Genomic DNA, 25,942 nt, shown 5'->3' with positions numbered 1-25,942 from the left:
CATAGCTAGAAGCATTAAGGATGCATACTTATATACTTATTTATATATTGCCATATTTATATATTATGTTGTAAAGTTCTGCTAATATTTGAGTGCATTTGATCATATTGTTCTTTCTGTGTATTGCTGCAATATTATGCATTGCTTTTATTTTTTTATGTTTAATTATTGCATTTTAGGTAATAATTTTAGAATGCATTTTTGTGTAAACAAAATTTCAACCTTGTAAGTACTTTGTTTTTGCATAGAATTACAGATCTTGTGATTCAAAAGCCAACAACATTTAAATTGTGAAAATAGCTTATGTAGAGCCTGTGATATGGGTAGAAACTCTCCTGAAAGGTCTTGCTGAAAACTACCTTAGCAACATTTTGGTCGCAAAATTTGAGATTTTTGGCAACTTCTCATCAATTTGACAACTTTTTTTTTGTAAGTTTTCGGAACACCCACTTTTGAAGCTTTAGGAGCGATTTTTTCTGAAGCTTTGGAAGTGATTGACGCAAATTCCATCAAAATAATGAACATAAATGACAAATTGTAAAACTAGCTGAAGTGAAATCCAAGGTAGGAATAGAAACTCTTCTGATGGATTTTGGTGGTAATTTCCTGGAAAATAATTTCTGTCATACCAAGTCGGTGGAATTTGGCAATGTTTTGCCAATTTGGTGACTTTGTGACCGAAACCTAGTTTTGAAGTGGATCTAGGAGTGATTTTTCCAGAAACTTTCAGAATGCTAGAGAACATCTGGCAAATACTGCTCTGAAAGCCAGCAATCAGTTAGTTGCTAGTTTGTTCTGAGTGATTGCAGTTCAAAGAGAGTTAGCTGCATTGCTACTTTGTGAGTGACTGGCAATCTATGATATTTCTATGTTAAGGAGGATATGATGGAATATTTGCCCAATTTTTGCATCCTTTCTTCACTTACTTTGAGCTATGTATCCTGTTTATTATTATTAATTACAATAATTTTCTGTTATTTCCTGCTCATCTGGAGTGATTATTTGCAGACATCCATGAACCTATGGTGCACAATAACTGCAATGAGCTACTATTTACAAACTTCCTAAAGCAGCTACGGAAAATAGCAATACCACCTATCAATATATTCAAAATTGTTTCAGTATCACATAATTGTAATACATAAAATAATTACTCATACAGGCTATAATGAAATCCAGATACTAACAATCCAGTTTACCAATGTTTATTTTCTAGAGCAGCGATTTCTAATCTTTTTCTCATTGTGTACCCCTTAATAAGATTAGGATGCAGCTAACCTCCTTCTTCAAGGCTTATAAATGAGAAAAGGTTGCACAATATATGATGCGTAAGAATATGAGCAATGACTGCTTGGTCTAGACTAGTTACACCCAAATATACTGCTTTTCTACATGTTTTGATTAGTAACGACCATTCTGAAAATCTTTGCAATTACTTTTTTTTTCATTCAATGACAAATTTAAACTCTCTGAACATTTTGCCCATTTTATCAGCATTTATTATAATACTTCATTACTTTCCAAAATTATTGATAATATTTTTTCTTTGTACCCTTGACTAAGCTATGAAGTACTCCTAGGGGTGCAGTTTGGGTGCTACTGTTCTAGAGAAATGACGATTTATTAGCTATAACATCAAAAATATTTTACTAGAAACAAAACAGCATATTTTGTACATGAGTATCTCTAATGGCAAAAAGTAAGAAATGAATACCTGTAATTATAACATGAAGTTCCAAGTGCTGATGAGTCGTGATATGACAGATCTGGAGCATTTAAATCTGCTAGCTGAAAGCTGATTGCCAACACAGTCAAACTTAAAATAACACCTTAAAAAAGAGGGAGAACTATATAATGATTTTTAAAATAGGTTGGCTAAATAATATATTAAATTGTTCATGTATATTAAAAAATTACATATTTTTTATTTTAGATTGATTAACTTTGAAAGTTAACAAATAAAACAGGAAGATAAATCACTATAAACTAAGCAAATAAAACTATTGATAACTTGCACAAGGGGCAGAAATTATGGAAATCTTTTGGTAAAAGTACATTTTTGAGGTTAGATGGCTCATAATCAATGGTGAATTATGAAAATTTTAACAAAGGGCTCACATTTTATCTTACAAAAATAGAATATTGAAATTTAATTAAACCTTCTACTCTTCTTACAAATACAAATAACTGTCTGTAACCCCCTCCCCCCCCAAAAAAAACTGAAAAGTTTTGCATTTAAGGAGATTTTCATTAAATATGAAAATACAGTCAAATAGGAAATATCGTTCATCCAACAGAAAGATCATTTTCAGCTTCAGCACAACTAACAGTAATAGTTTCTGTTCTGTTCTTAGTAATAGTTTCTGTCATGACTTTACTTCTTTACACATTAGGAATTTCGTTATGCAGGTTTCGTGTTAAAGCTATCTCAGTAAATTACAGAAAATTATTTATTTTTGATTCCTGCTTATAAAAACATTATGACGTGCCAGACATACTTTTTTTTTGAAAAAATAAACAATCAAACAAAAAGCTCGTGTGAGCCCCGAGTAGCTTACCACTACTTATATCACCAACTTACTGTAAAATTATACGTTAATGGAAAGACAATTGACTCAAGACTGTAAAATGAAAAGATAATTAAATCAGGATTGTAATGTAATAACGTTTATAAAGGATTTTGTATGAATATAGCAGTTATAAAGAAGAAAACTGAAGTTCTAGGGTTCTTCTTGTATAGAATCTTAAATCAATGGCTTTCAAACCCTATTAGACTGACAAACCAGTTATCGCTCTAGTCTGAAGCAAAATGATAAAACTTTAAGAATAAAATAATCTTTTTTTTTTAACTATAAATTTAACAGAATGCACTACCTGTTCTACAGGTACTTACTTACAAGTACCGCAAGTGGTACTTATCCACCACTTGTGGCTATTTAAAATAACATAAATTCAAATTCTAATTTAAGTAACATAGTCTAAGATTGCACACAAAATAGTCTTAAGCTGGCTTAAGTAATCAATAGTGCACTTTTAGCATCAACTAGTAAAATGGCTAAAGCCAGAACAAAATTTGATAGAGGTGGCGATAGGACGTGAACTATAAGTGAGGCTGCCAGAAATTTCACTTCGAGACATTCAAACCTTCGGCTTAAATACACAACACCTAATTTGGATTCTGGTGAGGAGTATTATAACGAAGTTTTAAATCACAATAATTGGTTAATTAATATAGAGGGTGACAATTATTGAACTATATGAAATAAAACCGTCAAAACATCTGAGCGGTTTGCGTAATGAAGTTCAAACATCGTGGTTGGCCGCAGGGTATGATGGGAACTAGTATGCAACATGCTATTGTCAGCCATTTTCAAGTGAAAATGTCACGGTTCAGCGTACTTGAGCTTGTGAAGGCGTATTATGCGAGCAATAACAGCGGCTCAAAGGACATTTGGAACCGAGTACAAGCTGAAGGCAACCGGTCCAAGTGTGCTAAAAATCGAGAATTTTATTCGCAAGTTTGAGAGAACTGGTAGTGTTTGTGATGACAGTGTTGGCAATATCGGTCGGCAAACAAGTGTGAAAACACATGGAAACATCGGGAAGATACGCACTGTGTTTCAAGCCAGCCCCCCTCCCAAAAAAAAAATCGTTCAGACGAGCTGCACAACAGGCAGGAATCAACCGAAAAACCCTGCGACAAATTGCTGTTGAAGGCCTGCATCTCCCATACAAAATTTAAACCCATCAGCCATGGCCATGGAACAGCGGTTGTGTTTCTCTAACACTATTGTCGAGAGAATTGACGAATAGGAATTTGATGTGAATATGGTTTGGTTCAGCAACGAAGCCCACTTTCGTTTGAATGGGTTCGCCAATAAACAAAATTGGCGCATTTGGGAGATTGAGAATCCGATTTTCGCGATCAAGAAGTCTTTCCACCCTCAACGGCTGACTGTGTGGTGTGCAGTGTCCAGTCAATGAATAATCGGTGCCATACTCGTTTGATGGCACGGTGACTACTGAGCGATTCATCTCCATTTTCCAAAGTGCCTCTAATTTCGACAAGATGTGGTTCATGCAAGATGGTGTTCGACCTCATCGGAGCAAGAGGGTGTTTGATGTCTTGGAGGAGCACCATCAAACATATAAAACAAATGCTAATTTAAATTAATTTTTCTCTCTCAGCATAATGCTTATATTTTCAAATGAAATTTAATGTAGTTGCTCTGTACAGTTTACAAATAGAACAATAATTCGGTTAATATTAGATTTTCTGTTACATCTAAATTTATCATACTTCAGGAAAGGAAATTTATAAGTATAATTCCTTATGAATATAAACACTGAAATTATTTTCAGTGCTAAGAAATTCTATGGTTATAACCTATATAACTTTGTAAAACAAATGAAGTTATTGTGAAAGAATAGAAGGGAATAGTGAAGAGTTATTGAAGAAATAAAAGGAAACAATAAAATAATGAATTTCATTCACATATTCATATTATTGAAAAGAAGATTGAATACATTATGCATTATTATCATTGTGAGGATGTGTTAATGAAACTATCCATCATGATCTAAAAATTACTTTGATTTTATTCGAAAATATACGTCCTCTAGTAAAATCATTACTCAGCATTCAAGACGTTTTCTTTTTCTGTAATTAATAGTTATTTTTATTTATTTTTTTTTTTAACTTTTATAACCACTCATTTAAAAATCCCAGACTTTTTACAATTCAGGAATAGGCCTGAAAACAATAATGAGCCTAGAACTGTTGCCTCAAATCGGGACATAACCTTACTATAGCTTACATGCAACTTCAGCTGAAAAAAGGCCTCTCAACTAAACCTTAAAATTATTGTGCACATCATTCATAATTTAGGATGTGACTAATTAAAAGGGATTTTAGCATACTATGAGCTTCAATTTAATTCCATACTCTTAATTTAACTCTTAACTCATAATTTTATAAATAAATAAACTCTTAACTCATAATCCTCCCATCGATGTAAACTTACTATAAGAATATTGTTGCAAATTCTATGAGAATATTTTAATGTACACTGCTCGACATTGAAAATGCAACACCAAGAAGGAGTGGTCAGAAAGTGAAGAAATTTGGAAAAAAGACAGAGACAGCAAGCAGCAATAAGTGATCTTCATTTCAAAATGATAGTCAGAATACAGAGCGAGAACGACGTCGCCTCAGTAGGATGTAGGAACACCGCGGAGAGCTGTGCACGAAGAAACACGTCTAGGCATAGAGCCAATATGTGTGCGGATGGTGTCCTGAGGGATAGCTCTCTATTTCCTTTCAACCATTTGCCACAGTTCGTCTTCTGAACGAGGCAGGGGCAGAGTCTGCAAACGGCGTCCAATTACATCCCACACATGTTCGATTGGTGACAGGTCAGGAGAGTACGGTGGCCAGGGAAGCATCTGTATACCTTGCAGAGCATGCTGGCAGATGCGAGCACTGTGTGGTTGGGCGTTATCCTGCTGAAAAATTGCATTAGGCAGCCCCTGAAAATAGGGGATTCCCACCGGCCACAGCACATTATCCAAGTATCGTTGGGACGTCATAGTGTCCTGAATACGAACTAGAGGTGACCTGGAATCGTAGGCAATAGCGCCCCAAACCATTATGCCACGGTGTCGCGCGGTGGGGCGTTCCACAGTTATTGCCGGATTAGATCTGTCTCCACGTCGACGCCACACACGTATGCGGCGACTGTCACTGGATAAACGGAAGCGTGACTCATCTGAGAACACGACGTTTCGCCATTCTGCCACCCATATCGCTCCAGTTCGGCACCATTCTAAACGTTGGTGTATATGCTGTTGGGTCAATGGCAGTCTTCTTAACGGACCCCGTGAGTGCAGGCCACGTTCAACCAACCGACGGGAAATGGTTCTGGTCGACACGGGAATATCCACGGTATCTTGCACATGCTGCAGAATCGCGTACAAGTGACTTGCGGCACCAACACAGCTTGTCGGCGGATGCGTCGGTTCACGAGTGCTGATGTCACTCTAGCTGCACCTGCACCCCTCCTTCTTCCCACATTTCCTTGTTCCAACCATGTTCGCCATAGCCGATGCACAGTGCTCGCATCCATGTGGGTATCAGCTGCGATTTGACGTAAGGACCAACCCGCCCTTCTCAGTCCGATCACCATACCCCTTGTAAAATCGTCTATCTGCTGGAAGTGCCTTCGTTGACGGCGGCTTGGCATTCTCTCCTATTACACGTATCCTCCAGGACAAAAACCAACTCTCTTCGATAATTCGCCTGGCAGAAATAACGACACGAATATTACCCATTCTACATGTTCCTTCCCTTATATCTTACTTCACGTGCGTCGGAGAGCTGCGCATTTCACATCATTCGCATAACTCAGTGACGTGCGTCTACTCTAAAATTTGCATAAATTTCTAACCACTCCTTCTTGGTGTTGCATTTTCAATGTCGAGCAGTGTATTTTGTTGTGTTATGGTAGTTATTTATTTATACTTAGTACAGTTTTAAATTGTGAAAACAGGTTAAGTGGACACAGATATACTAGCTTTTGAGGGGACATTGGCAAATTCTCATCAACTTGGCAATAATTTGAAATTTTTAGAAAACATATCTTCGAGATTCTAAAATTGTTTTCCTGCTGGACACGAATACTCTTACAAACCCAGTGATAGAAAGAAAAACTGATAACTGCTGAGCTATCCGCTTTTATGAGTTTAAAAGTAGATAATTAATGTATATGCTAGAAGCTACAACATTTCACATTCTACGCTGTAACAACTAATTTAAAGTAACCACTAACCACATTATATTCTACTCTCCTTACATAGAGCACTCATCCCTAGCTTATTACTTTGTTATCAATTCAGTCAAACTGTGCAACAACACTGGAATATGAACATCATTACCAATATCTACAAGAGTCCAGTTTGTTGATGTAAACATTTTTATTTAGACTGATAGTAAGCGCCATCTGGTTTCTCAGGCTGGCCCCGGGGCTGTGACTGGCTGCCAATAGTTAGTGCCAGGATGATCAGTATCAAATTCTGATTGTTGCTATCCCACCAACAGAAGGTCTGGTAGTGCAATTCCAACCTTTGGCCATGATACAAATATGTTATAAACAGATACTAGTTAACCTATTTAGACCATGGAGGTAGGAAGTAAGATGGAGTCGCCCTAAACAAGTTTCTCCCGTACCATGCTCTGAAGCACCGGCGATCCCTACGTGGTGACCAAAACATTGTGTCATTTACCATTGAGTTCTATGGGATATGACGCGTTTGGATGTAAATATTTTGTAATTATGTCGTAAATATACATATAAATGTATATATTTTCTTTTTATACAACACTTCACAGTCCTAAGTATGTGAAAACAACATATTTTTAAACAACATTTCATTCTGAACGGAATTAAATGCTATACTTTTCACAGGACAGTTTTCTCAGAATGGTTTAATTTGAATGAAATATTTTCACAAGTTTTCGTTAATTACATTAGAAAAAAAATTAAGGTAATTCGATTTTATTCGGTTAAGGTACAAAAATTAAGATCAAAGTTTATTGTATTATTAATATTAAAATTATGCATTATTTCTTTTCTATTTATAGAGCTTCTTCTTAAAATACTTTCTTAAATATGACATCATTTTTTGGCTTCTGAGGCAGGAATTAGCGAAATACTTTAAATAGTACTTGACTTTCTCTGAACATTTCTGAAAGGGAATAAAATAAGTTTTTTTTTTTTTTTTTTTTTTTTTTTTAAGTATTATTTAAAATTTGTAACTGAGTTATTATAAAATGTAAGGGGAATAATTCTTTTAATTATACTTATCAGATTTTTTTTTTACCCTTCATTTCAGCAATACATATTCCAAAACTCTTTATTACGTTCTTAAGTGCGCATCTCATAGCATTTGCTTTACAATACCTTTTAACAGATTGCTTTCCAATACGAACAATTCTTGCTTAAATAGTTTTATAACGTATTTGTCAACAGGATTTTAATTTATGTTTACAATTCAATATTAAGTTTATTATATATTTAGATAACATTTATAATCATTATAAATTAGATACATTTAATAATTAGATTTCTTCACAGTACTTTCACAGTTGTTTATAAGTGAATAAATTCTTCATTTCAAATACATTTATAAATAATTTAATGAATATTTAAGTATTTTGTCAAAGGCAGATACATGCTTTTTGCAAGCACATGCATAAATACCCATACATATTTCCTATTTTTTATTTCCGGCATGTGCAAATCTTTAATTTCTGTGCATTCACTATATTTTTCGTTTAAATGTACCGTAAGGTATTTTTCATTCTTTACGCATAACATTTTTCTTAAAATCTATATTTTTGTAGTGCAACAGCTTAGAATTTTATAAAACAAATTCATAATCAAAATCGCTCTTTTTAGTTATCGAAAAATAACCAAGATGTGATTTTTACGTAAATGTCAATAAACTATGCATAGTGCTATAATCCATCACACTATGAATGTTTCTTTCATGCGAAAGTGTCCCTTTTTCGATTTCTATGGAACTGTCGTGTGTCGAAATACTATCAGAATCTTGTCAAGCGAGCTTCTGAATGTAAGCAAAGAACACCCCATCTGGTGACCCAAGCTTCAAAGCAGTGCTTCACTTTTAGCGCGGGTTGGCCTCTCCTCCCTTTCCTACCTCCATGATTTAGACTGATGTACTGTTGAGTCTTGAATAGTCAGTGATTTTTATCCTTGCTCTCTTGAAGCTAATTTTTGCTGAGCATCTTCATATGCAAAATAAAAGTTATCGCTAGAAACCGCAATAAATGTTAATTATTCAAAAGATGTTGATGAATTTGTAACACATAATACCAAACTAGAAAATAATTAAAAATAAATGCTTACCAAACAAACTTGCAAGAGTCAATTTTCTTCTTCCGACTTTCTCTACGAAGAGCAGTCCAATAAGGGAGCAAAGACAATTCATTCCTGATGTCGCTGCAGACAGCCAAATGACCTTGCTTTTGCTCCTAACACCAGACATTTCAATAATGGTTGCACTGTAGTACCTGTTAGTTAGGAAATAAAATATGCGTTTGGCACACACGTAGTTATATCAGCCCCGGAAAAAAAAAAAAAAAAAAAGAAAGAGAATGAAAAATAAAGGGTAGATCAGTAAAATATTGTAAAATCCTCTTTGCTCCTTTTACAAGAACGAAAAATTCAGGGGAAAAAAAAAAAAAAAAAAAAAAAAGACAAAACAGAAAGAGAATGAAAAATAAAGGGTAGATCAGTAAAATATTGTAAAATCCTCTTTCCTCCTTTTACAAGAACGAAAAATTCAGGGGAAAAAAAAAAAAAAGACAAAACAGAAAGAGAATGAAAAATAAAGGGTAGATCAGTAAAATATTGTAAAATCCTCTTTGCTCCTTTTACAAGAACGAAAAATTCAGGGAAAAAAAAAAAAAAAAAAAAGACAAAACAGAAAGAGAATGAAAAATAAAGGGTAGATCAGTAAAATATTGTAAAATCCTCTTTGCTCCTTTTACAAAAACGAAAAATTCAGGGGGGGGAAAAAAAAAAAAAAAAAAAAAAAAAAAGAGAATGAAAAATAAAGGGTAGATCAGTAAAATATTGTAAAATCCTCTTTGCTCCTTTTACAAGAACGAAAAAATCAGAAAAAAAAAAAAAAAAAAAAAAAAAAGAGGAAAGATAATTTTCAATGATTATTCTCATAATTACAGATTACAGACTAAATAAGGAAATAATATCAAAATGCTTGACAAACTTGTCTTAATTATTTAGCATTAAAATTATACATGTGGTATATGGAATGTTTCAACTGAACTTTCTTTAAGAAATGGATCAGACGAGAACTTAAAGCTATTTAATTTCAAAATTGTAATTTTATATAAGAACTGAAATAACAAATTTAAAAATTAAACGGCTGACATTATTTATTCACTCGCAAATATCCACAGTGCACAGGGCCGGCGTCAGATGCAGTGCAACCGCTGCGACCCGACCCGGAGGCAGAATATAAGAACGGCAAAATCTTACAATTTACAGAAGCACCAAGTAGCAAAATTTAGAGATGAAAAACTTTTTAGAATTTAGAAGAGGCATTGGTCAGCAGAATTAAGGGGCGGGAATTTTAGAATTTAGTGAGGCACCGGACAAGAGATTTTAGGACCGGCCAGCAAAAAGCCTAGCGCCGGTCTCAATTTTTAGGTCTCAATTCATGCAAAATCGAAAAGTTAAGAAAATAACAATCGTACTTCTTAAGCCTTCAACATATAATTCTTATAAATCTATACAACGCTTAGTACGTTGATAAAGCTAGGGTTTGTGTCATTTCTAAAACTGATTTTTCGTAAATTATTTAAAATTTTTGGTTACGGTTTTCTGAATCTCTTCAAAGTTAATGACTTTGGAGGGGAGATTTCATTAAAAGAAAGAGAAAATAGTCCTCAAATGACAAATCAAATGAATACAAGGAGGCGTTGAGAACTGTGATACTTTTCTTTGCTAAAACCTCCCTGACAAGAGAGAAATGACAACACAGCCCACTGTTATGAAACAAATGACTGTTATTCGATTGAACTTATTCAAGCCTAATGCACTGAATTCTTTTCAGAAATCTCGTATTATATCTTTATAAAATATGAAGTTCACTATATTTTATAAAGATGCAATGGAAGGCTTCCTTTCGAAAATTGTTCTATGTGTTCCTCATGAGAATGTTCCACACATGTCCCACATACTCCTCCTACAGTTCCTTTTCCATATGTTCCTCCTGAAAGCATTCGTTGTGAATTTATCACTTTCCAATTAAAAAAGGTAACCAACTTGGTTTTTATGCGAGATTTATGAAAGCAAAGTTTCTGTGGCCATGGCAAACCTTTTCCAAGTAGAAGATTGTCGTTTTGTCTGAGGATCAGAAGCAAAGAATCAAGTTTCATTTTGAGGCAAAATTTTTATGAAAAAATTAGCATTAATTTCCGCTTAAATTTTATTGCCGTTTTTTACCTTAATTTTCAGAAGCATGACAGCAGATGTTCACTGAATCAAAGCAAACAATTAACTGTAAAAATTCTGCCCGGAACAGATTATACATATTTTAGGAAAAAAAGCAGTTGAAATGCTATAATTATCGTTTGGCAGGTTTGCTGCCAAATGATGTTTGTTTGCCAATTTGTTTAGAAATGCTGTTGATGCTGCCAATTTGTTTAGAAATTAAAGTTCAAGAAAATATTTATGTTTGAAATGCATCTCAACTCAATACATTCATGAGCATTCGTGTGGAATATCAGGAGATAGTGCCCCAACGTTTTTCACAGTTGCCAAGTGAGCAGCAAAAACTTCTCCTTCGATAAAATTCTGTGAAGATGACAAATGTCTCAGTTGCCCAACCACATCATTAACAGAAGAAATGGTTGCCGAAGTGAAAAACTTCTGATGTCAGATAAATGAGACTATTGAGCATGTACAAAGCCTGTGGATATTTCACTGAATCAACTTTTAAAAAAGAATCTCAAGATAAGTAAAATCTCAATTGATGGGCAGTAAGTGGGAATTTCAGTTTTGACAAAATTTCAGCAAGATTCAAGAACTGGTATACATATAGATGATTTCAGGCGAACTTTAGATGATTTTGGAGTATTTACAACAATGTTTCAGCAAGATGCAGATGAACTGTTATACAAATATGTGACTATGAATTAAATACTCTGATCTTGAAAATAAACAACACAGCATGACCAGAAAACATGCATCACTTCTCTTCTTAAGCAGAATGCTTTGTGTGTAAGCATCTTTAGCCAATGCTATGGTTACTGGTTTTCAGGCTGCCAAATTGGCTGTTGATGACTGACTACATATATCGTGGAAAAACAATCATAAGGTTCAATCATCAGTCTCTTAATGCAGGATCTTTGAATATATCTTTCAGGACAGACAGATCTAACAGTTCTGCTTATGTAGGGAATTAATTACATTATACTCCTAGTTCTACCTAAGCTAGACAGAAATATATTTTGATTTAAATTTAATAAAGTTTTCAACTCTTTTTTTTTATAAATTGCTCATGATGTATACAGCAGAACTTGAAATGAATATATATTTACATATAATTCTTACATTTAAATATGAGCACTTTATATATAAAAAGTATTTATATATCAATTTTAATGGCCTGAAAATGATGTTTTTGTTTTCTGAATATATCACGACTGAATATGCTTAAACGATAAGGTTCAACAGAAACATTTCCTTCAACAGCTCGCCATAAAAGATGGCTCATCGACAGCCCTTAGAATGTAATCGCAAATTCTCAATTTCAGAAAACTGCGTTACTTCCGATGCAGCTTTAGTTTCTGTTTATAATGGTCCTTTTCACTTCCTTGTACGAAGTAAAAAGGAAGTATTGTAATCGCGAAAAGATTCAAGCAGCATATTTCAACGAAAATATCCATTTTGACCGCTATCGAATGCAATTTAACGATGTTTTTGCGTGATATCTGTACGTAAGGACAGAATAAAACACTCTTTTCCACCAGCAAAATTATAAAACTGCTTTAAAATGAATTCTGAAGAGAATTTTTCGTGGCGTCTGTACGAACGTAGTATGTACGTACGTATCTCACATAACTCAAAAACGAGTAGCCTCAGAACGTTGAAATTTTGTATATAGGACTGCTATAACATGTAGATGTGCACCTCGTATTTTGGTTGCAATCGGCCGCACCAAACGTATATAAATATATTTATATATATATCCACTCTGTTACCCGGCTCAGTGATCTCAGTTTCTTTACTCTTATATGTTTGTAAATTGTGCATTTTTTGCTTTAAAAATGATTAAATTATGTTGTTCTTATCTTCCGGTTAAGGTTTTTATGCCTTTAGTAAATCTGTATGGAATATTTTTAGAATTATCAACAATTTTAAAGTTGTTTAAGTGCCGCTAAGCCTAATAATTTTTTTGATGGCGGCCGTTGCTTGTTTACATTTGAAACAGCAGGATAGTGGATTTGTTGCCAATCTGGAGAAACTTAGCTTTGCTACAACAAAGATAACGCCTTCATTTATTATTGCGAATTAAATCATGCTTAATCCTTTCTAGAATTTTTTCGAGGAAATAAGTATTTAAGATTTACTTCGTAATTTCTAATACAGATATTTTGAGATTTCATGTATTTTTGCCTTGTCGCGAAGTGAGAACTGAATTAATTGAATGAGAAATACTCAATCGTCTGTGAAAAACTGTCTCTTTTTTGTTTTGTTTGCTTAATTTCTTTTATACATCGTTCTAGATTTATTGTAGTATTTGAATAGAACATTTGGCAATGTTTAGATAATTCTAGTCTTTAAATGATATAAAATTTGTGCATTCTGAGTTATAATATGAACGAAATATGATACTGTTAAGTGAACCTAGCGCCAGAGTGTCGCTATGCTAAAAAAATAGAGTGAATTTTAAAGAATGCATTTATTCTATTGTGGTTTATGCGTTGTCGACGAAGTAGATTTAATTCAATGAAATAAGTTTAAATGAAATGCAAGAAAAAATCCGTATAATTTAATATTCCGTACAGGGAAGTCATGTGGTGTACACATCAGATTTTTTACTTCCTTGTACGAAGTAAAAAGGAAGTATTGTAATCGCGAAAAATTTCGGGTATCATATTTACACGAAAATATCCATTTTGACCGCTATCGAATGCAGTTTAATCTATGTTTTTGCGCGACATCTGTACGTAAGGACAGAATAAAGGGCTCTTCCCCCCCAAAAAAAAATTATAAAACTGATTTAAAATGAATTCTGAAGAGATTTTTTCGTGGCGTCTGTATGTATGTATCTCGCATAACTCAAAAACGAGTAGCTTCAGAACGTTGAAATTTTGTACATAGGACTGCTATAACATGTAGATATGCACCTCCGATTTTGGTTGCAATTAGCCGCAATATATATATATATATATATATCCGCTCTGTTACTCGGCTCAGTGAGCTTAATATCTTTATTCTTATATGTTTGTAAAATTGTGCCTTTTTTTTTTGGCTTTAATAATGGACTTGTTGCCAATCTAGAGAAACTAAGCTTAACAACAACAAAGTAACGTCTTCTTTTATTATTGCGAATTAAATTATGCTTAATTCCTTCTGGAATTAACATTTAAGTTAATAGCTTGTTTTGGCGTAGAAATTGTAATTTTAATTGTAAAAATTGTTTTTTAAAATTGTTTCAAATGTATTTGGTGTTTTATGTTTTTCTATAGCTTTCAAATTTTAATGAAAATATTTTGAATTTATCGTTTTAGATTTATTACAGTATTTGCATAGAACTTGTGGTAATTCTTCAGATGACATAATTTTTGTGGACTCTGAGTTATAAAAAGAACGTTAATGCTGTTAAGTAAACGTAGCGCCGAAGTGTCGCTTTGATAAATAAATATAGTGAACTTTAAAGAGTGCATTTATTCTATAGTGGTTTATGCGCTATCGACGAAGCAGATTTAATTCTAAATTCGTTAACGGTTAATTCAATATGTTTAAATGAAATGAAGGAAAATTGCGTATAATTTAATATTCCGTACAAGGAAGTCATGTGGCGTACACATCAGATTTTTTATTAAAAGCATATTCAATCACAAAGTATAAGCATTTCCAAGCATTAGTTCAATATAACTTACATAACAGTATTAATTCCAGCCAACTGTTGTATCATTTGCAGCCCGCAACCAACAAGTAAAGCTGTCCGTAGAGAAGGGTTCTTGAGAATTTTCTTCAGCATTCCCGACTTATCTGATAATAACAAAACAGACTACTTTGATATTTCATAGAAACTATATGTAAATAAAATATACTGTTGTAAAAGTGCTGAATACTATTACCGTCTGCTTGTTCTCGTTCTACCTCTAAGCAATTGTTTTTGATGGCATCAAATTCAACTTGAATGTTGACATTCGGCCCTCGGACTTTCCGCAGAGCTGTCATAGCTTCATCATATTTGTTTTTACCAATCAACCAACGAGGAGATTCAGGCATAAAAAGAAATCCAAAAAACTGAATTACAGCAGGTACAGCAGCAATTCCTAACATATACCTAAGGAAAGGAGAAGAAATTTAAATGAATCTTATGCGTGCATATTGTAACAGCTTTAAATAATATTAAAATCTTGTAGTTTAAATAATTTAAATAGATGAACATTAAGGTATTTGTGAATGGCAATATTTGAAACCAGACTCGAGTGCCACGTGCGACTTTCGCACGAAGAATGTAAATTATTTTTAAATGTTAGAATATTCTCTTCTTGTTTGTATGTCGCCACTTTTTGTGTGTTAAATAAAAGTTATTGCTGTGTTCCATCATTGGAGTTGCTTCATATCGCCAAAGAAGCATCACAGTCATAATTATTTGGGAGGCACCGACGAGATACGAACTCGTGATCTCCTACGAGTTCGTATCTCGTCGGTGCCTCCAAAATAATTATGACTGTGATGCTATGAGTCAGATCAATGTGGCTGATTCAACAGAAAAATTAAAATCTTTCACTCAACTTGTTAGCTCTGTTTGTAAGACCTCTGAGGAAAGGCTTTGTTGTGAATTATAGCCGAAGAACTGATCCAACATGGAAGAGATCTAGGCACCGTCCAAAAAAAAAAAAAAAAAAAAAAAAAAAAAAAACTTTCAATTTTAACTTAAATTGAAAAAAAACAAAATCTGAAATGTTTCAGATTTTAAATTACGTCCAAAGGGGCGTTTTTTAACATTTTGTGTGTTACCTTTCTTTATTAAATATCATGTTCCTCGCACTTAAACCATAAGATCCAGTGCAACAGCAATATCGCAAAATAGTTTTAAAACGAGCATATCTTTAGAATTTCCGATACAGAGACTCACGCGCTGGAGATAAAAATGTTTTTTCTGCACAACGTTGCCATTGCTCGCTTTGAAATCCTTGAGTTTGTTAATCAAAAATTCGTCAAAGTTTTAAAAAATAGGAAATCGATCATAAAACAAATTTCAAATTTCAAATTTGGTCTTCCACATGCTCATATTCGTTGGAGGATTACGTTATTCAAAATTCGATGACTCTATGTACCGTTGTTTTATCACAATACGAGAAATATACATACATTTATGCAGATTTTTCATTATTTAATTTTTTCAAATATAATGCAGGACTCTAACATTTTGTGGCAACAGTTTGAAAAGTGAACCGGCATTTATGAGTCCGACGCAAAATGCCAAAACGAAACTAATAGTCCTTCGGGATTCAAATCCCTTTGGACTAAAAAAATCTGAAATGTTTCAGGTTTTAAATTACGTCCAAATGGGCGTTTTTTAACATTTTGTGTGTTACCTTTCTTTATTAAATACTAGGTGTACCCGCCCGGCGTTGCCCGTGCATTTAGAAAATGCAGATAAGTGAATAGCGCAGGAATAGTAGTGTAGGACATGTAGACTGTCTCTCTCTCTTCCCCCCCCCACAAGCTACAAAAAAGAAATGAATTGTAATTAATCGATTTAATGTATCGTCAAAACAGCAAACTAACGCTAGAATAAAGAAATCAATTGTTACAATCGAACGTTATTTGAAAACAAATAATAATATCAGTGAGTCAAAAAAACCGTGATTAATTAATTATAAATAATTTTTTTAAAATTTTTCTAATTCAAAAATCGAAAATCGGGCTTCGAGGTCTGGTGGCCAGCCCCTTTGTGCTTCCGTATAAAAAATTCCAGGTCCCTGCGTGCGATAGATTTGGCTGGAGAGCTCGGTCAGACAGACAGACAGACACATTACACTTGCTTTTATTATTATAGATCATGTTCCTCGCACTTAAACCATAAGATCCAGTGCAACAGCAATATCGCAAAATAGTTTTAAAACGAGCATATCTTTAGAATTTCCGATACAGAGACTCACGCGCTGGAGATAAAAATGTTTTTTCTGCACAACGTTGCCATTGCTCGCTTTGAAATCCTTGAGTTTGTTAATCAAAAATTCGTCAAAGTTTTAAAAAATAGGAAATCGATCATAAAACAAATTTCAAATTTCAAATTTGGTCTTCCACATGCTCATATTCGTTGGAGGATTACGTTATTCAGAATTCGATGACTCTATGTACCGTTATTTTATGACAATGTGAGAAATATACATACATTTACGCAGATTTTCATTATTTAATTTCTTCAAATATAATGCAGGACTCTAACATTTTATGGCAACAGTTTGAAAAGTGAACCGACATTTATCCGTCCGACGCAAAATGCCAAAACGAAACTAATAGTCCTTCGGGATTCAAATCCCTTTGGACTAAAAACGAAGACTAATTTGAACACTGTCCATTTTCTTCCTATTTAAATGTGGTGTAAAAATATTTGTTTAAAACTTAAAAATTTTGACCTGAAGTTTGGAAATTTATCAGAGAAGTTACCTTTTCTCTTTAAGCAAATGAGCAAGCCGAGCTTATTAAACTATCGAATTTTACAGAACTTTTCCCTTCGGAAAAAGTCTCTCCGTTGGGGAAGAGGTTGTAACAGCTTTAAATAATATTAAAATCTTGTAGTTTAAATAATTTAAATAGATGAACATTAAGGTATTTGTGAATGGCAATATTTGAAACCAGATTCGAGTGCCACGTGCGACTCTCGCACGAAGAATGTAAATTATTTTTAAATGTTAGAATATGTTTTCTCTTCTTGTTTGTATGTCGCCATTTTTTGTGTGTTAAATAAAAGTTATTGCTGTGTTCCATCATTGGAGTTGCTTCATATCGCCAAAGAAGCATCACAATATTCTATGTAGTAAAACTATCGAGTGAAAATGGTCACTAACAACTCCAAACATTTAGATTTTGAATGAAAATATTTTGTGCAACTGTAGAAACAGCTATGGGCTGATACAAGGCATCACGCTCTTAGAATCAAAGATTTTGTCTGAATTCAAAACAATTATAAAAGCCTTAGTTTGCAATGTAGCTTGCCCAAGTCCATAATAAACATCAAAAGTACATAATACACAAAGCCTAAAAAACATGATGCATATTATTTGAGTTCATTTGTTGACAGAGTCTATGGATTAACAACCTGTTACATCAAATGAAAAGCTAGGGATGAAATTCAAGCGCGTGTAATACTTTATGTCTCTTCAGCTTTATTTTATTTTAAGACAGCATTTATTACTAAAAATGCATTCATAAAATTAAAGGGATGGGGCGACGTTCTGTGGAATAATGAATGAAAGGTAACTTAGAAATTAATATTTTACATCTTTTTTGTTCCTCATACGAGTCTTCTGAAGCATATTTCTATACAATATTTAAATATCTGTTACGACGTTTTTTGGACACCTCAGAATTAGGAAATCATTTCATGAGATTCATTCTTTACAAACCAACACAGCAGTGGCATTGCTAGAGGGAAGCGCAGGGGGGGGGTCCAAACCGAGCAACACATTTTTTTTGTGAAATACATTATACAGGTTAGTCATATGGATTTTTGGAACTGAGAGACAAACTACGATTTATTGGATTATAGCGATTACAGGTAAAGTAATGATACAGGTAACCATAATAATTATACATATTACAGGTAACCATACTGATTATCAAGTCCATTATGGTTACCTGTATAAGGGGCGAGAATTCTTCACAGAGATTAAAACTTTCCGTAGAGATAAAAGATTCTTGTGGAGATTACAAATAAAGGGCTTGAAGAGTTAACTACTTTAGTTACTCAGATAGAAGCAGTTCTGAATTCCCGTCCATTATCACCACTTTCTTCCGATCCGAATGACTTACAGCCTTTAACTCCGGGACATTTTTTAACAGGAAGTGCTATGTTATCCTTTTCTGAAACACATACTGCTTCGGATTCTCTTTCTTTTCATTCCAGGTGGGAACTAGTTCAAAGACTCCAAGCCAAATTCTGGAAAAGGTGGCCTTCCGAGTATCTAAATCAACTACAGAATCGTGCCAAATGGAGCAGTTCGCAGCCAAACATGCAGATTGGTCAACTAGTACTGCTGAAGGACTCCAACCCCGATCCTTTCCATTGGCCTCTAGGTCGAATCCAACAAGTGTATCCTGGTGCTGACCGTCTGGTCAGAGTAGTTGAAGTTAAAACCTCTACAGGTGTTGTTCGGCGAGCCATCAACAAAATTATTCCTCTACCATTTAAAGACTGAATGAACTTGAAAAACTTTTATTTTATATTTAATAGTTTACCAATTTAATATTTAGTTTAGTGTAATTTTAGTGACTTTAAATTTATTTGAATATCTGGATATTGAAATGTAAACTCCATGGGAGTTTAAGCGGGGAGTAATGCGCATCAGTGGTTTTGAGGTTCAGTGGTAATCCAAGTTTGTCGAAAGTGTGGTGGTTCAGCAAAACATAATATCATATCTATAAATAAAATTCAATAATCACCAATCAATACAATATAAATGGATTTAATTAAATATAAGAATATCTCAAAATCTCACAAACTGCGTCACACCTTCCATCGAACAACTGCATCGAATCTCAGTCTCAATGGCGCTCTCAGCGCCCTCTAGCGTTAGGCGGGTCTTACCAGGGCTCAAAAAGTGGAAACTCACGATGTATTCATGTCTGAATACACCAATGCATACCCTACGTTACACCTAAGTTAAACCAAAAACGGTTAGCCAACCCGCTGTTTGATATATGACTCACCAAAACCGAATTATCACTATTCAACCGTCTTATCCCCTAGGTCAGAGGTGACGGTGAAGATTCACAAGATGCCGAATTGTGATACAGGAACTGAATTGAGGAGAGGATTGTTTTTATACACTGAACCAAGAGTATTCACAGAAATTACAAAGAGACTTCTAGAGCTTTACTTTCTTGTTATGACTGTCTTACTCCATCTAAACCTTTGAACAGAAAATAGGAATGACAATTAAACTAATGACACAAATAAGGAAGACCTTATTAATTTAGAACTCAAACAACAAAAATCAGCGTTATATTTTCAAATTTTCACAGGACTAGTTTCGATGGTTATACCGAAACATCATCCTCAACTACAAAGCGCAAATGCAAGACCTTCTCACGATGAAGACCTTAACATGAACAGAAAAATACTTCAGAGATTTATTTATGTTACCGCTTTGGAAGAAGTAACTGAAAGGCAGAAGGGTAGTCGATTTGAACAATTTATTTTAAAATACAATCTCCAAAACAAAATCCAAACAAAATATTGTTCCAAACAAAAATATTATAATTATAATACATAAATATATCTTCAAACAAAAATATTGTACTTCATCCCAAAATTTTACCCACACTTGTTGTAAATATTACTTGTTGCAAGAAGTTTTTCCGGTGTTTTTAATAATACGGTACTATCTACAGAAGAACAACTGGAGTAAAGAAGTAAAATTCTAAAACGTCATCGACGATTTTGCTAAAAGAAAATTAAGCAATAGCACTTTAAAATGTTGGATGAAAAATTAACGCAAATCTTCTATTTATTTCATTGTAAGGATTACGTTAATTTTATTAAAAATTAAATTTTGAGTTAAACTTCCTTTCTTATCGATTCTTAACTTCAATTTACCACTTCCGGCCAGAACGTAGTTTTAGAATCACATCTGAATACATAATGAGGAAGAGCGGTATTTAACCACGAAATTCTTCGGTCTTAGTGAGAGAGATACCAGATATTCTGGATAGCATGCGTCTGCCCTTTTTAGGCTTCTCTCTAGTAAGCTGTTATTACACTCGGCCGTACTTTAGGCCCTTGATAGCTTCGCAGTCTATTAACGTTAAGGGGCCAACTCTGTTAGAATCTTGATAGCTTCGGCTATATCTCTTTAGTTAAGATTAGTTTAGTTTAATTCTTAGTTTCTTAAGTTCAAGCCCGAGTGTCGGCTTTATTGTACACTCCAAGACGGAGTTTTGTTAAACTTTAGTTGGAATAATAAAGGGTTATTTTACTCTTCTATCTTGTTGTTTCCTGTCACACGAACTTAAGCGATTATTCGCTTATCAGTTCTTAAGATTATTCACTTCCAACAGTAACTTAGAATTACACAGTGAGGAATCCTACATCCTTATGACAATGCATTCCCCCCCGAAGGGGAAAATTTTTTTTTGTCTTACTTTTTCTTGCCAAATGGCCTTTTTGCCATGCTTTCGTTCCTGGAGTGCTAGATTTTGGTAGGATATACCTTAGTTTTTCTTCGTTAGTTATTATAAAATAACAACAGTCTTTAACAGCCAATCAAACTAAAGTAAAAGCCTATAAGTTGCTTAGAATTTAAGCATATGTTTCCTTTCTTTTTTACAAAATCCTGAAATAAGTTTCCTTAAAGCATTACATTTGATGTCCATAGTAATTACGAATTTTCAGCAAAATCAGGGATGTCAAAGTTTTATGCTTCTCTTTTTTTCTCTCTCCCCAAATTTACTGCTAAAGAAAGCGAATACGTTTCTGCTAAAATAAAATACACAACAAATAACAATAATTTACTTACACTCGCTGCATAATATTACATTTTGTTCTTAATTAAAAATAATCAGTTTAATACCGAATGTAAAGAGTCATAATAATGGCAATTAAAAATAGAGTTATCACACTCATATACACCATACTAATGCTTGTTTTTATTTGTGTTTAATGATTACTTTTCAGGAAAATAATTTTATATAATACTTTAACATGTTCCATCTACATTTAAAAAGTTGAGAGACAGACACATAATCTATGCATTTTGAAAGAACACATATTTGTGTTTTAGGACGAAAACAATCATGATGGGATCCATATATTCCATGTAATAAGATTAAAAACATATAATGGACACATAATCTATGCATTTTGAAAGAACACATATTTTTGTTTTTTAGGACGAAAACAATCATGATGGGATCCATATATTCCATGTAATAAGATTAAAAACATATAATGGAATACAACAGAATCAGTATAATATAATAAAATAAAAAATCGATTAATTAGTTTCATAATAAATTCTAGCATTTCATAACCAGCTAACAGCAGGTGAAAGGTACTTTCTCCGTCCTTTCCGTATGTCTTCGCGGTGTAACTGGAAGTATGTTCGATCCGAATTAGGCAGGTCGGGAGAATCTTTCTTAAATTAAAAAAAAAAAAAAAAAAAAAAAGAAAAAAAAAAAAAAAGACTTCACAGTAATGCCCGAATAAAAAAGGTGGTGTATGATAATTCATCTCCACGTGGATTTGGCGATTCGGTTCCCCCATTCCCAATCAGGAAGTACTCTCGAAGCGTATTATTCGGGAGGTCTGCAATCTCGGCATGATTTGCATTGAACATTTTTCACATTCCTGCATCAATATAACCTAATGACTTGACAAAGCTTCTTCAGTCCTGATGAAATACATCTATATACTCAGTAACACAAAATACAGATAAAATAAAGCCTTTTTAAAATTTTTTTCCAATTAATTTTAATTAATTTCCCCGAATACACACACAAAGATTTTGATTAAGTGTTACAAATGAAAATAAATTATTCGCTAGTAACATCAGCTTTAATTCTTACATAATCTTTAAACATATTCCGATTAGAAAATTAACAAAATTATATACAAAATGCCAGATAAGGCACGGAAAGTCCCCCCCGAATAGAATAAAACTTAAAAATAGTTATAATATATATGCGCATTTCTATATAGGTATATATGTAATAATAAAATTCCATAGTCAAGAATATACTTGGAAAGTCAAGAATCCATAGTCAAGAATATACTTCTAAATTTCTAACTGCATGTTCTTTTCATTTTTTTATTGGCGACGGTCTTAAATCCACAGCCCCGTAGTAGTTTTTTCCGCTTTTTCTACACGTACAGTTATAGAATGTTCTGGAAATATTTAAAGCGAACTGGATTGGCTGACGCCATTTCTTGGAAGCTCCGCCTTTCCAGAGGCTATAAAAGGACTCTCAAAGGAATATCGGGGACTTTTCTTTAATGTAATGATGCAGTAAACTTCATACAAAAAATTATAAGTAGTTTTTTTTTATTTACTCCGGATATCTGATTTTGTTACTGCTATTTCTCCTGACCAATAATAAATGGATCCTGTTTTTTAAATTTATCGTCTGATAATTTAAGCTACGACTCACACACACACACACATATATATAAAGAGTGAACAGACATCCTCATTTTCTCACTAAATTAACGTTCTCCAAAATCAAATCATTAAAAGTTACTTACCTCCACCCATTTTCAAGATCGGTGCTGAATATTCCATCTACAATACTAGCTACCAACTGGCCAAAAGTGATAGCGCAATTATTGATAGTCACTAAGGTTCCACGAATACTTACAGGTGCAACTTCGGCTATATACATAGGGACACACATGGATGCCAAACCTGCAGAGAAAAGAAAAATCTATAAATAAAATTACAAGCTAGAATAATAAAAACAACACTATCTGTATACAATACTGCATCGATCGATCATCTTCACATATTAATTAATACTTAGCGCTAGTCTGTTTAGAAAGAATAATTGAGGTTGCTTCGATTCCCGTTGACGCCGAAGTTAAGTGTCCCCTTCTATAGTGACTAGCTAAGGATAAAAATCTGATATCGTGTTCGAGAGGATTTGCTACTTATTAATTTCAAAGGTAAGTGGCCTAAACTGCGTTATTTGTAAACAATTCAGAAGTGAACAAATAAATTTTGCTGAATTTCAAACTCTATGCTCGTTTAAGTTGATTATGGTCACAGCGATCACTCGCCGATAATTAGGAAATTACTTTGAGTGAGGCACCGTTAGGTGAATACACTTTTAAACAGTTTAAGTACCAGGATTACACCTTGACATGATCTCCAATGTGACCTTGAAATTAGAACATTATGATAGGGAATGTAACTTGTGTTCAGGAACGCTTACTCTGAAGCGAAAACGGAGATGAAGCATTTTGGTATCAAAACATTCAGGAAAGCTGACTGGAATCGATTTTCCAAACAGCAATTCATCTCTTAATGCAACTTGATAAATCCACTGTCAGATCTGTAAAATCCCAGCGAAGCGACTGACCGCTGATTCCATGAGACATGCAGCAACGTGGATGTGAACAGTCCTAACAATTCAACAAGTAAGAAAAGTTAGAACTGCATTAGAGATAGACAGAAATTTATTTAAGGTCAGAAAGACTGGAATCAATATAATTTAATTATTCTACATTGAAATATATTTTTGGGTAAAACTGGCGCAAAACGCAAGTCGATAATGCTAATCAATTCTGTATACTGTTACTTTTTTTTTTTTTTTTTTTTTACACCAGTTGCTACGTTATTTTCTTCCTTCACGTTCGTTACGTACGGAGTAGTAGTGAATTTGTAGTGAATAACGACGACACACTTGATGGAATGCCGAAACACACTTTTTATTTACCAATATTAATCAGGATAGCTCCAAAACACTTTTACAGTCGTCGAAGATCTACTATAAACACGCTAGAACAATCAGCGACACAGCCTTCACACTGTCAGGCAATAACGGTGGAGACAGCTTCACTGCAAATCACCAGAGTACAGTTCCCGACTCTGCTGCTCGGTCGTTCTCGGAACTTCACGTACTCTCGAGACTCTCCCCGCTACAACTCGCTATGCACTTGATGACACACAAAGCACAGCTCCCGACTATGCGGTTCAGTCGTTCCCGGAGTTTAACACGCTCTCTCGACGATGCACTAACCGCGATACATTAAGAGACTCTTCGATGTACTCGACGACCCACTCGGCACTCGCTGCCCGGCTGTCAACTCGATCGATTCTGCACGGACTGACTAACTCGAGACTAATTATCTCGAACTCACTCTCCGCGTACCAGCAGGGTTTATATAATTTTTGGCTTATGTTCGAGAATATTCTGAGGTAAACCGGTAAGAAATCGTTCCAGAAAGTTCTCCATCCGTCCATGGCATACAGCCAATTTTGTAGCCAAATGAGCGATTTCTCGCCAAATGTGGCAACCCTGCCTTCTTTTGCCACTTTATGGCAACCCTAAACCTGCTTTGCGAGGAAGCTATCTCACCGCGCCTGTACATGTCGTAACAATATGCATTACACAGAAGAAGCGGTTACCTTTTTAAATATAATTTTGGACTTAAATAGTAGCAGTAGCAATAAATTCAGCAGCAGCGCTCAAAGTCTGTTTTTGTTCATGACACATTTTGTAGATATTATTGCATTTTTTTTTTAAACTGAAACCAATACAGGGCAAAATTTAGTTCATAGAAATGAGTTTTATTTATTTATTTTTTGAAATGATAAAAAACATCGAAGCAACATTTTATTGGAGGCCACCAGCGACCAAGTGAAAACCGATGAACACTGGTAATTCGAACTAGGTTTATATCCCGTCAAATGGGTTAGCAGCTTAAGAGGTTTCGTGGTTTATCTCATGCTTAACATGAAAATTAACCCTTTGAAAATCCTCCTCCACGAAAACATCCCCTCCCCTTTAGGCAGATGATCCTAGTGTGTTCTGCCATTAGCCAATTTTTTTTAGGCTCATTCATCTTCATATTATTTAAAAAAAAAAACAAATAGGTGATGTAATAAATGGAAGTACGTATTAACGCGAATATAAAATTATGCGTACTAAACCATAAACTGGGTTAATATATAACAATGTTCAAGGTATGAATATAACAATAGTACCTCTAGTTAAAGAGGGAAAAGTATACTCTCCGCTATTTTTTCGGACTTATCGTTTATAAGGCATTTCTCCCGTCTTCTTAACATGCCTTCGTGTGTAGTGGTCAGCACACTCGGCGCGTATTCCAGTCCTGGCGAGGACATTACTAATTTTTCGCTTCTACTGCTTCAAAAATACGAACTAAAAAATGGTGGATGATGGTTCACCACCACCAGGATTTG

The 25,942-nt window shown here is 34.1% G+C and overlaps 1 protein-coding gene across 1 annotated transcript in view; it reads right to left on the bottom strand.

Annotated features, from left to right (window-relative positions):
- Window positions 1-25,942, bottom strand: part of LOC118182127 (proton myo-inositol cotransporter-like) — a 247,413-nt gene that overhangs the window by 30,366 nt on the left and 191,105 nt on the right. The window contains exons 2-6 of the mRNA XM_085816583.1: window positions 23,263-23,422; window positions 14,918-15,129; window positions 14,717-14,828; window positions 8,928-9,091; window positions 1,715-1,829 (exon numbers count right to left, since the gene is read on the bottom strand). Of these exons, the coding sequence (XP_085672709.1) occupies window positions 1,715-1,829; window positions 8,928-9,091; window positions 14,717-14,828; window positions 14,918-15,129; window positions 23,263-23,422 (763 nt within the window). The remainder of the gene's footprint in view (window positions 1-1,714; window positions 1,830-8,927; window positions 9,092-14,716; window positions 14,829-14,917; window positions 15,130-23,262; window positions 23,423-25,942) is intronic.

The sequence above is a fragment of the Stegodyphus dumicola genome, chromosome 5 (assembly GCF_044657685.1).
Source record: "Stegodyphus dumicola isolate Sdum_Otavi_A_Nest chromosome 5, ASM4465768v1".
Classification (NCBI taxonomy): Eukaryota; Metazoa; Arthropoda; class Arachnida; order Araneae; family Eresidae; genus Stegodyphus; species Stegodyphus dumicola.
This window is presented reverse-complemented; position numbering and strand designations above follow the sequence as displayed.